At 37.2% G+C, this 12,965-nt stretch overlaps 1 protein-coding gene across 1 annotated transcript; it reads left to right on the forward strand.

Moving 5' to 3' along the window:
* The first annotated feature begins 9,589 nt into the window (after positions 1-9,589).
* LOC111802615 (uncharacterized protein At2g27730, mitochondrial) lies at positions 9,590-12,689 on the forward strand. Its single transcript, XM_023687046.1, has 4 exons — positions 9,590-9,801; positions 9,879-10,001; positions 11,070-11,108; positions 12,182-12,689. The coding sequence occupies exons 2-4, from the start codon at positions 9,897-9,899 to the stop codon at positions 12,386-12,388; spliced, it is 351 nt and encodes a 116-aa protein (XP_023542814.1). The 5' UTR covers positions 9,590-9,801; positions 9,879-9,896; the 3' UTR covers positions 12,389-12,689.
* Positions 12,690-12,965: the final 276 nt, after the last annotated feature.

The following is a 12,965-nucleotide window of genomic DNA, read 5'->3' on the forward strand; positions in this document are numbered from 1 at the left end:
GACGCATAATTGATGACGTGGCATTCTAGATCGTTGTTCTTAAAAATATTTTGTTTAAAAATAGATCATATAAATATATTATTTTACTATAATAAAGATAAAATCATCGTGAATATTATTTAATTTCTTCGACTAAAAGATTAAAAGTTTGAATTTATTTTTCTAATGAAAAAATATTAATATAATATAAATAAATATATATAAAAAAGCAGAGGTCGAGACATGATTTGTGTACATTGTGACTTTAAATACTCTTTATAATTCAGACGTTCAAGATCTAACTGATATTATGGTCGGAAAAGAAAAAAAAAGACTGAAAATATTGTGAATACTGCAACCGTCAATGAATTAAAAGAAATATCACCGACCTATCGAGAAATATTAATATTCTTTCTTAGTTATTTATATATATATATATTATCTTTTATGAATAATGCACGCATCAATAAATACTAATAATAATAAATTTAATTAATAAATAATTATAAGCACAATTTTAAAGTTGTTATTATAAATATGTATTCCACGTCATTATGACGTCAAAAATAGAATTTGTGAAATGGCGCTCCACGTCATTTTTCTTTAGGGAGTTTAAAAATAGATTTCTGTTTTGAACAAACAAAAATGTAAAAATAGATTTATCAATAAATATTTTTAATTACTTTAATTTCTACCAAATTGCAAATTGATTTACTAAACTAACAATAAACAAGACTTATAAATAGCTAATGACGTGTACTATCACTATCAACTTAGAACCAGAACAATATCTAGGGAAGTTGCTTAATCATGGATCAAAAGATTGTATAGATACAGGGAAGTTTCATTGTGTTTTTTTAATTTTAGAATATTATTTTTAAGGTTTTAAGTTATAATTAGTAGTTATGGTATTGATGTGGATGAGAGTTACAACCTTTCAGTTGACCATATGTTGTATATTTTCAACGCTATAAATAGTTATTCATGTTCTTGTTGAAGATTGTTGGGATGGAGTGACACATTGCCTAATTTAGGGAATGATTAGCCACTTTGTATTGTTATGAGGTCGTTTGAGGAAGCCCAAGCTACAAGACGTCATGTTCAAAGTGGACAATATGATACGATTGTGAAGAGTCGTTATCCCTAACATGGTTTTAGAGTCATGCCCTTAACTTAGTCATGTCAATAGAATCTTCAAATGTCGAACAAAGAAGTTGTGAGTCTCGTAGGTGTAATAAAAAATGACTCAATTGTCGAACAGGGGGTCTACTTTGTTCAAGGACTTCATAGAAGGAGTCGAGCCTCGATTAAGTGGAGGGTGTACTTTGTTCAAGGACTCTCTATTGATGGCACTCGTAGACCCAACTTGGCTGTGACATGCAAGACTTGGGCACGTGAGCTTTTAGGCGCTCAAAATGATGGGAAAGAAGAAGATGGCTACGGGGCTACCCAAAATCATACACCCGAACCAGCTATGTCAAAGTTTTCTAGTCTCCAAACAAGCAAGATTGTCGTTCCCTATTCAAACCAGTTTCTGTGTTGAGCGACCACTGCAACTGGTTCACGCAGATTTGTGTGGCCTGATCACCCCATCGTTGATTGGGGGTAACAAAATATTTTCTCTTACTTGTTGACGATTATAGTCGTTGGATGTGGGTGTACATGCTCAGACTCGTCTGATCACCCCATCATTGATTGGGGGTAACAAATATTTTCTCTTACTTGTTGGCGATTATAGTCGTTGGATGTGGGTGTACATGCTCAGAGAAAATGGAGAGGCATTATGTGCGTTAAAAATGTTCAAAAGACTCGTTGAAAATGATTCTAATCACAAGCTAAAAACCTTGCACATCGACTGAGGTAGCGAGTTCTTATCCCAGAACTTTTCAAAGTTTTTCGAAGAGAAATGTATCAAGCATCAACTCATCGCATCATACACTCCACAACAAAACATTATAATCGAACGAAGAAACCACAGCAAGGTATCAAGCATCAACTCATCGCATCGTACACTCCACAACAAAACATTATGCTTGAACGAAGAAACCACAACATAGTGAACACTGCAAGAAGCTTACTCAAGAACATGCAACTCTCGATGATTTTCTAGGGTGAGGCAATACGACATGAGGTTTATCTTCTAAACTATTTACCGATAAAGTCGTTGGACACTCGCATCCCTACGAAGCATGGTTCGACGAGACACCTCACTTCGAGTACCTCAGAGTCTTTGATTGTACAACACATGTTAAGACCGCAAAGCTATATATCAAAAAACTTGATGACAGAAGCCAAAATATGTACTTTGGCATAGAGGATGAGACCAAGGCACAAAAGTTGTATAATCCAAAACATGAGAAAATTCATGTAATTAGAGATGTCGTATTCTAAGAAGAGAAGAAGTGGAATTGGTGCAATGTTGGCGATAACAAACAGACTGTTACAAAGTTCATTGCCCTGTAAGAAGAGGGAGACGTAACAGACCAAGAAAGTGCACCAACAACGACATCAAAAAAATCTACACATATCATCACCGATGACACAGAAATGCGTGATGAATTCTCTAGAACAAGAGAGCTCAAGCGAGAACACAGGAGGATCCACAATAGAGGGTGGACCAAAGAAGTTTCGTTCTCTTGCTGAAATTTATGTGGATACACTTGAGAAGAATTAGATCCTGACAAGTTAGTATTGCTCGCGGCCGAGGAGGTGACAACTTACCATGAGGCAGCAACTGAGACCATGTGGCAAGAGGCCATGCAAAAAAAGTTTGAAGCCAATAAGAAGAACAAGACATGGGCACTGACTAACTTACGGCCTAAACACAAGCCCATTGGTTTGAAGTGGGCGTTTAAGTTGAAGAAAAATAGTAAAGAAAATGTCATCAAACTTAAAACAAGACTCGGGGTGAACGGATACGTGTGGCGACAAGGAGATGATTTTGAGGATGTTTTCGTGCATGTGGCTAGACTAGTCACTATAAAGCTGATTCTTGACCTCGCAGCTCAATACGGGTGGGAGGTCCATCACTCGGACGTCAAATTAGCTTTCTTAAATGGTGCTCTCCAAGATTAAGTGTATGCTGCCCAATTTGAAGGGTTCGTCATCAAAATCGAAAAGCACAAAGTGTACAAGTTGTCAAACGCCCTCTACGATTTACGGCAAGTGTTGAGGGCATGAAATATACGTCTGGACAAGAACTTAAAGACTCTAAACTTCATGAAGTGCTCGCAAGAACAAGTAGTGTATACAAGAAACAATGGAGTTAAAACACTCATAGTTGGTGTGTACGTTAATGACTTGATCGTCACTGGTACAAGTGTAGAAGACGTCAAAGAGTTCAAGCAGCAAATGGTGAAAGAATTTAAGATGAATGATCTCGGGTTACTCACATACTATTTCGGTATTGAAGTGGACCAAAGGAAAGATTGCATTATGCTAAAGCAATCAGCCTATGCTAAGAAACTGTTGCAATAATTTGACCAAAGTATCCCATGGAAGCAAAGTTATTGTAACGCCCCTAACTTTTAAACCTAATTAGTGACGTCACCTACGTCACCGGTAACAATTCGAGTCTATGAAAAAATAAAATAAAATAAAAAACTTAAATGGTCTCACAAAATCTCCCTAGAAATCGCGGGATTTTCGGCGAGACATTTATTGGGTAAGGAAGACAAGTTGTTGGATTCAGGTCGGGTATCCTCGTATACCTGCAACCCAATAGCCTGCTATTTCAACCCCCCGCTCTAGCCCACATCCGAGGCGAGAACGCGGGCCGCATGCACATTCGGCCCAACATCACGACTCCAATTTTGGCCTCTCGACTCGGCTTGGCGGGTACGTCGGCTCGGCTCCGTCAATTCCCGTGGCTCGGTCTGGCGGCTTAGTTGGGCGGCTCGGCTTAGCAGCTCGGTATCACTATAGTATATCGATTCCAAGTTTTTTGGCCCTCTCGAAGCCGTTTCTGCCCTTATTTTTACCATCTGAGGTCAATATGGTCCCTAACCGTCAAAGACAGATTGTGTTGGGAGTTTATTTTGATAAATATCATGAGATTTAGCTAGAGTAGGTTATGAAAGGTTCCTAAATTTTTATATGGTTATTAGAGGACGAAATTGACCGTTGAAATTAGCTTGTTGTGAGTGACTTCGGCCAAGGCCACCAAGGTAATTGATCTTACTCTTGGAGTTAGCTTACTACGTGTTGTATGATGGTGTGTGCCTTATAGCCTCTACATGCACCATATTTTATGTGATATGACTATATGATGGATGGATTATGTGACTGTTTACGCTATGAAAAGTCATGTATTATGTTGACTGTTTATGCTATGAAAATGTTGATCGATACCATAGATACACGTAGTATTATCGAGTCATGTCATGAAATGCTTATGAAACTGGAATATATTTTCATGTTATGTAATATGTCATGTGATGTAAGAAACGTATATGTGAGGTTAGCAATGCTTATGTAATGTCATGCTAGGTATGTTAAGGGACCTCATGCATATATGTATGTCACTTGCATTGGGATACTTCTCCTTTATGTTACGAAAGAATGAAATACGATATTTATGTTTGCCATGATATCATGCGGACCCTTTTCTGTTCTGTGGTGTCCGACGACGTGTAATACGTTGTGCTCGCCTGGCGGGTCCATATGTGTGTACATGGGCCGTATGTGAAAGAGTACCATGTATCCAACCCTACCTGGAATAGAAAAACACTTAAGCCATGTAAAGTTTACGAAAAGTTAGGTTCCGCACATATGTTGCATGTGTTTACATTTCTAACCCCAACAGTGGGATCACTTACTGAGTATTTCATAAAATACTCAAGCCACGTGCAATCTACATTTTTCAGGTAAAGGCAAGACGCCAATGTAGGGTTGACAATAAAGCTGAGGACACCATGGAAGTGGACGAGGGGCATTTTTAATAGTTTACGTTTATTTGACTGTTTTAAGTTGAAGCATCAAATATCATTTTATTTATATTTGTTTTGAATTCAATTACAGAAGGTTTTATTTTCAGAGATAGGTTTGTTTGGATTTGTGGATCTTTATGAAATATTTTGTTGTGTTTTCCAAGGTGATTTATGATAGCTTCAGCCTAATAAGTTATGTATGCATAGGTGAAGTCACTAATTAGGTTTAGAAAATTAGGGGCGTTACATCACTCATGCATACATAACTCATTACGCGGAAGCTCATCTTAAATAACCTTGGAAAACACAACAAAAGTCTTTCATAAAAGTCCAAAAATTCAAACAGACATCTCTGAAAATAAAACCTTCAGTAAGTGAATTCAGAAAACTCTAAATAAAAATAATGTTCAATGCTTTAGCTTTAAAACAATCAAATAAACTTAAACTATACATGGCCTTGGGGATCTAACTTTTCGTAAACTTTACATGACCTTGGGCGCTTTTCTATTCCGGATAGGGTTGGATGTGTGGTACTCCTTCACACACGGCCCATGTACGTGCACATGGACCCACCAGGCGAGCTCGTATACGTACCCCTTGGGCCTGGCTTGGTCGGGCACAACGTATTACACGTCGTCGGACACCATAGAACAGAAAAGGGTCCACATGATATCATGACAAACATAAATATCGTATTTCATTCTTTCGTAACATAAAGGGAAAGAATCCCGATGCAAGTGACATACATATATGCATGAGGTCCCTTAACATACCTAACATGGCGTTACATAAGCATTGCTAACATCACATATACATTTCTCACATTACATGGCATATCACATAACCTATATTACATGACAAATTACATAACATGAAAATACATTCCAGTTTCATACACATTTTATGACATGACTCGATAATACTACGTGTATACATGACATCGATCAACATTTTCATGACATACATTACTAACATATCATTCATAACTTCACATAACATAACTAGACAACAATCAACATATTCCATACGACACATGGTCACAACACATAAAATATGGTGCATGTAGGGGCCACAAGTCACGCACCATCATACATCACACAATAAGCTAACTCCAAAAGGTCACTTACCTCGATGGCCTTGGCCGAAGTCACTCGCTACAAGCTAATTCCAACGGTTAATTATGTCCTATAAGAACCACATAAAAATTTAGGAATCTTTTCGTAACATACCCTAGCTAAACCTCATGCTATTTATCAATATAAACCCCCAACACAATCTGTCTCTGACGGTTAGGAACCATAATGACCTCAAATTGTAAAAATAAGGGCGGCAACGGCTTTAGAGTGGCTGAAAACCTAGGAATTGATATATTATAGAGGTACCTAGGCAATAAGCCGAGCCGCCGAGCCGACCAACTAAGCCGCCAAGCCGAGTTGCGGTAATTGACGGATCCGAGCTGATGAAAACACCAAGCCGAGCTGAGAGGAGCCGTGGCTGACGCCTGATTTGGGTGGTGCGAGCCCGCGGGTACACAGATGCCGAAACCCGACCCCATCCAATCCCTCTTCTTCTTTTCCCAAAAGAAATAAAAACCCTAGACTCGATTTTCCTTTTCGATTACGACAAGCCTTCGATGCTAACGCTCATCCCTATTGTCGTTTCGCCTGCCACTCCTCATTGTGCAACGCCCACGACGTTACTCCGCTTCTACCCAAAAATCCTCAATGAAAACTCGAACCCTAGCGTACGTCTCACAATTTCCCTCTTCAAAACCGGTATGTTTTCTCTTATAGACGCAACAATCTAATTTTGAGGGAGGGGAACGACTTATTAGGTATTATAGAGTTTTAGAATAAGGAAACCTTCAGAGATAGGAATGTTTCTATTATGCAATAAATGTCTCATCGAAAATCCCGCGATTTCCGGGGAGATTTCGTGAGACCATTTAATTTTTTATTTTATTTTTTCATAAACTCGAATCGTTATAGTTACAACCCGAAAAAGATGCTGAAGGAACCTTGGTGAATTGCACTGAGTAGAGGCGTATCGTCGGAAGTTTGGGGTACTTGACTCATACTCGTCTGGACCTTTCATATGTTGTTGGAATGGTGAGTAGGTACATGGAAAAACTCACTATGATGCATCATCAAGCGGTTAAGCACATTCTCCGCTACGTGAAGGAAACCACAAACTATGGACTGAAGTATCAAAGAGGGCGAGGTCTTGAAGAACTAGTCGACTTTACAAATAGTGACTTAGTTGGAGACATGATGATAGAAAAAGCACCAAAGGAATGACATTTTTTCTCAACGAAAATTTGATCTTTTGGCAATTTCATAAGCAGCAAACTGTGACACTATTTTTCTGTGAGGTCAAGTTCATGGCAGCAACCCTGAGGTATCGCCAGCCATCCTCGATGCTCACTCTAGAAATACTAGAGACATTCATGAGGTCCACTTTAGAGACCAGGGCACAGACTAACCATATGCGGTTGACTTTGGGGGCTAGTTAGACATCAAAACTCATAAGAACAAAATTTAAAAGAAAAGTTTTGACTTGTTACTATGCTGGGTTGGTTGTTCGTGGATGTGATAGTGTGATGCTAAGGCGATGCGGGCACCAATGAGGGCGAGGGGCATGCAATGGCTCGCTACAAGTAAGGAATTATATGAAAGTACTTTAAGAAAACATATGAGATGGTTGCGCAAGGAGCTACCTGTGAGGACGACTAAGCAAGGAGATGCTTGCACCCGAGAGTGTGAGGGCAATTGAGTAAGAGGCGTGGCATGTCTGTGAGCAGTGATGTCGTGATTGTTGTCTGCACTTCTGCAGGTGTTTGAAGTCAATATGACTACTATGATATTTCCAGACCCTTTCTTACCATTTTCGTCTCTTCGAGAGCCGTTTTTAGCATTGTTGCAGGTGTTCGAGGTCAATATGACTACTATTTAGCCTAAATTATTCGAAGCTAAGTTTAGATTATTTTTATGCAATTAGATGAGCCAAATTTCGTAGTAAAATTCTAAATTATGATTGTGGAACTCCTCGAGTGAAATTAGATTTCAAGGAGCAGAGTGACTCCGACTTAGACCAACCAAGTAAGTGGTTCACTGTTTGACGCCTATGGGCTTGATTGAATGACTTGTATGTCGATTGAATGACACGTACCTTGTGGCTCCTGTAAATATCATATTTTATGATGTTATGGTGCATGATGTGTGTTATGTTATGTGATAGTTTATGCAATGATATGAACTATGCTAGAATATGAATGTTAGATGATGCATGAACCTCCATATGTTATGTCATGTATATTATGTTAGTATGTTCACACTATGCTAATGAGACATTGATAAGCCATGTATGTTAACCACGAAAGATATGTCCAATATATGTATGCATGTCTCATAGGAATGTCATGCTATGAAAATAATGGAGATATGATTTGCATCCTATAAGTATATACGATGATTTGAAATTATGGGAGCTCATGCATTTTGTATGTCATGTGCATCGGGATACTTTCCGGTTATGGTTAGTATAGATGCATATACCATGATATTATGTAGCCCATGATATTACGTGCGCTCTTTTCCCTCCGTGGCTTCCAGTGTAAGTGTGCGCTAGCCCGTAGTCAATCCCATGAGGTACATATACGAACTCGTTTGGTAAGTCCATGTGCGTGTGTGTGAGCCGTGTGCAGAAAAGTACTACACATCTAACCTTGTCTCAATTCGGAAAGGAGAGACTAAACCATGATGTTTTATGAAAGGATTCTACCCAAATAGTAGTGACACTTATCGAGTATTCTTAAATACTCAAGTCACATACTAATTTTTCACGTAAATATAGGACATCGTGTACAAATGACGACGTCACTGTCGGCCATGGAAACAAAGTCAGAATAGTTACCTATGTATTACAAATCACTAGCCAAATACACCCTAAATTTCTCAAAATTAACACAAAAGAAATATAATAATAATAAGTAGGAATGTACATGGGCCGGGTTGGGTTGAGTTGGAGGATTTTTTTGACCCAACCAAAAAGTTTGGTTGGATTGGTAATCCAACCCTCCATTTTCGAGTTGGGTTATCAATTTTTTTTTTTAATTATCCACCATTTATAATTATTTGGATATAATCTTTAGATAAAATATATTAAAAGTTCACAAATACATTAGAATTTAGAATATATATAATTTACGAAGAACAACTTGCGTGAGTGTCTCTAAACTGGGCCTTAGTACCACTCTGGCAAACCCTTTAATACGGAAAGATTCTTAATATATTTTATAAATTTTATTTGTCTCGGGTCAACCAGAAAGTTTTACCCACGAACCCGAAAACGAACCGATTCCGTTAGGGTTTAGAAAAATGAACCCAACCCTATCCGAGAGGCTAATCCAACCCAACCCAACTCTTATAGTTTGGGTTGGGTTGGTCCGGGTTATCGAGTTGTCGGGTTGAATGTAGATCCCTAATAATAAGTAAATTAAATGTTTGGGTGGTTAGATATATATTATTTAAGTAAATGTACAAAAATCACATAAAAAATAATTAATATTATACCATTTATACACTGATATTTAAAAAAAAAAGCTAAATAATTATCCAATTTTAAAGACCTATTGGAGATATAAAATTATTATTTAATGGATTGGTCAAATTGATGAAATGAATTAGAATAAAATTAGGGGTTCCAATTTTGTTTATACCTTTTCCAAGCTTGAACGAGTTCCGATTCATCTCTTGGATCGAACGGCTTTGAGAGGTTTGATCTCCGCTCGTTTCGCCTTCGGGAATTTTACATCAACAAATCCCCATTCCGCTTCCTCCAAATCAATTTCCACCGCTTTCTTCCTCCAACTCTCTCTCTACCTCTCCTTCTTTCGGTGAGTAATCTTCTTCGAACAAGCTTGCATAGTTGTTCTATGTTTTCTCGGTAATTGTTATCTTTGCTTCTTGTTAGGAAACGCGATCTATTGAAATGGCAGCAGTGAGAACGGCCGCAAGGATTTTTTCTCGAAGGTTCTCTGGCAGCGGGAAGATTCTCAGCGAGGAAGAAAAGGCTGCTGAGAATATCTACATCAAGGTCCCCATCTGTAGCTCTGACCTGTGATTTTTGCGTTTTGCGAATGTTTTTTTATCTGCTTTTCTGATTTTGTAAGGATCGTGTTGGTTGTTTCTTAGATTATATGCAATGAAATGAATTGAAAAGTATGGTGGATTTGGTTGTTGCAGACGTACAGCTTGCTTGTTTTAAGAATTTTTTAGTTTCTGGATGAATCGAACTCTATCCTGTCAAATGAGCCTACTATTCTTTTCTATTTTTAGATTGCTCATTATTCTTTTTTGTTTGAGATAACATCGTATCGTTTGGTTTGAGAAACGGCTTACAAATTTGTTTAGGTATTGGAGGAGTTGGTGATTTATAGTCAATTCAAAAGGTTTGAAATCTCGCAGTAATGTGTGCAAAGAAGAAGAGAACGTAGGATAATGTTTTATTTGATCAACTAGTTATGTCTTACATTTTGAATAATTAGGCCTTAAGATATTTTATTAGGTTAGATTTATCTTCTTATTAGGTTTTTCTTATCGTTCCCTGTTTCATAAATTGTTATATTTGATTGATGAAAATGAAAAGGTTTGGGGAATTTACTCGTGGGAACTGTACATAGTTTTTCCTTTCAAGTTGTTTGGAGACTCATTAATGGCGGTCTAGACTCCCTCTAACAAGTGTACTGTCCTTTTCAATTTCTATTTTCCAGTGTCCAATTATTGTTTCTAATTTATTGTTCTCCGGGATAGATGGTATTATTGAAGTAGAGGATCGGTTTTTGGTTATTGCCATATAGGTTCATGACTTTGTAATCAAAGCTTTCTTTGTGTTGAGTTCTGTAGTTATTCTTTTTGTCTGTAAATAACAGAAAGTTCTTCTAGTTAGTTGTACTTTATTGTTCTTAATGATAGTTTTTTTTGTCAATATATATAACTGAAGTTTTTAATGTGGGACTTCTGTCCAAGTTGAAACATGAAATTGCAAATTCTTGGAGATTTTTCGATGTTAAGAGTTTGTATATGTGCGAGTAAACATGCCACCTTCACCATCTGCTTGCTCTTTTAGTGTACTTGTTCTCATTGTTTGATTGTGATTTTGCAGAAAACTGAACAAGAGAAACTGGAGAAGCTTGCACGCAAGGTATGTTGTAGTTCCTTATAAAATTAATTTGAGAACTTGGTGATTGAAATTATTTGGTTCTTGGATAATTTAGCTCTTACAAACGAAATTTTTGTAGTCTTTTTACCATTATAAAACTATGATATGATCTTATAGAAGTAACTTTAGATGTTTTATTCTATTGATGAGGGTTGTCAAGAAAATAGATTATCATTTCTTTTGGGTGAAGAGAGCCACTGATTGTGGTTTGGAAGTATCCTATAAAACAAGCTATTTTGATGGTTCCATGATGTTATATGAACCACTTTTTCAACAAATTAATATTTGGAAGATGAGTTGGAAAGACGTTGAGTGCTAAAGCAATTTGATTACAGTAAATGGAAGCTAAATCCACCGTGGTCATTCATACTCGGTGTTTTCTATAAGTTGGGGACATCCTATAAAATTTGGTGGTAGTTCTGACCGTATTTTTTATTTTCTTCAATGGATGTTTACTCTGAATCGAAGCTATGATCTCAAAGACATGAATTTACAATTAACCCTTTGAGTCTTTGACCATTTGGCCAATAGAGACTAGTTTTTCTTTTAAGATTTCAAATTCCTTAGAGAGATTTTAAGCTGTCTGATGTTGTTGCCTGTTTGCTTGGGGACATCCTATAAAATTTGGTGGTAGTTCTCGACTTTGTACTAGCTTTTATGTATCTATCATATGATACTGACCGTATATCGATATTCTTTATTTTCTTCAATGGATGTTTACTCTAAATCAAAGCTACGATCTCAAAGACATGAATTTACAATTAACCCTTTGACTCTTTGACCATTTGGCCAATAGAGACTAGTATTCATCTTTCTTTAAGAGCGCAGATTCCTTGTAGAGATATTAAGCTGTCTGATGTTGTTGCCTGTTTTCTTTTTAGAATTTCATCTTTCTTTGAAGTTTATTTGAATTCCAATCACATCGTATTCATTTAGTTCCATTATCATATTTACTCTCTCAACTTGTTATGGTGAACTCCTAGCAATATAATTATCCTTTCTTGAGTGAGTCAGATGTTCTAATCTTCCTGGCTACAAATGGCTAATGTATTTAGGGACCGAAACCAGAAGAAAAGCCGGTAGAGTCTGTAGCCGAGTCGATTCCAAGTGGGTCAGCCTCCTCAGGGTCAGGAGCATCAACAGAGAAGATATCTAGTGACAAATACCGCAACTATGCTGTTGTAGCCGGAACCGTGACTATTTTTGGCGCTCTTGGCTGGTATCTCAAATCTAAAAAGAAGCCAGAGGAAGTCCACGACTGAGAGAGCTAACAGCATGTAGTTTATCCATATCATCAGGATCTGGAGGGAGGGAGGGAGGAGGAGTTTGAGTGTTCTCTTTTCCTTTGCTGAATAATCCAGAAATCGAGATGCATGTGGCTCTTGGTTTATGAATACATTCTGTTCAGATTTACGTTTCTCTCTGGATAATGGGTTTCTTTTCACCCTTATTTCTTTTTCTGGAAAATTAACAGTGAGTTAGAGACAAAAATATGGTTCAATTGGGTTTCATTATCACATTCTCTCCAACAATATTGAGAAAAATAAATCCTCCATTTTGATCTCTTAATGCAAAGCTAACATGTATCTTTCAATTCCATTTTGAAATGGACTGTTTGGTTCAAGGTTTCACATTGGATAATATGATCCTTGAAGAATATTGTTGAAAATTGAAGATTACTATATTTTGTTATCCATAAGAACTAAAATTTTAATTTGAAAGAAAAAACGACACAAATTCCAAAATTTAACACTAAATATGCAATGTAACGGGAGACTTCAAATTCAATGAAACTTTTGACATTTGAGAGATCTATTAAACATTTTTGAAAAAGTTTAA

This window comes from Cucurbita pepo, chromosome LG09 (assembly GCF_002806865.2).
Source record: "Cucurbita pepo subsp. pepo cultivar mu-cu-16 chromosome LG09, ASM280686v2, whole genome shotgun sequence".
In the NCBI taxonomy this organism is placed as follows: Eukaryota; Viridiplantae; Streptophyta; class Magnoliopsida; order Cucurbitales; family Cucurbitaceae; genus Cucurbita; species Cucurbita pepo.

Excerpts from the sequence above, each read along its gene's own strand:
- LOC111802615 (XM_023687046.1), top strand. The coding sequence starts at position 9,897 with ATGGCAGCAGTGAGAACGGCCGCAAGGATTTTTTCTCGAAGGTTCTCT. Across the intron at positions 10,002-11,069 it reads CTGAGAATATCTACATCAAG|AAAACTGAACAAGAGAAACT; the intron begins GTCCCCATCTGT and ends GTGATTTTGCAG. Across the intron at positions 11,109-12,181 it reads TGGAGAAGCTTGCACGCAAG|GGACCGAAACCAGAAGAAAA; the intron begins GTATGTTGTAGT and ends TAATGTATTTAG.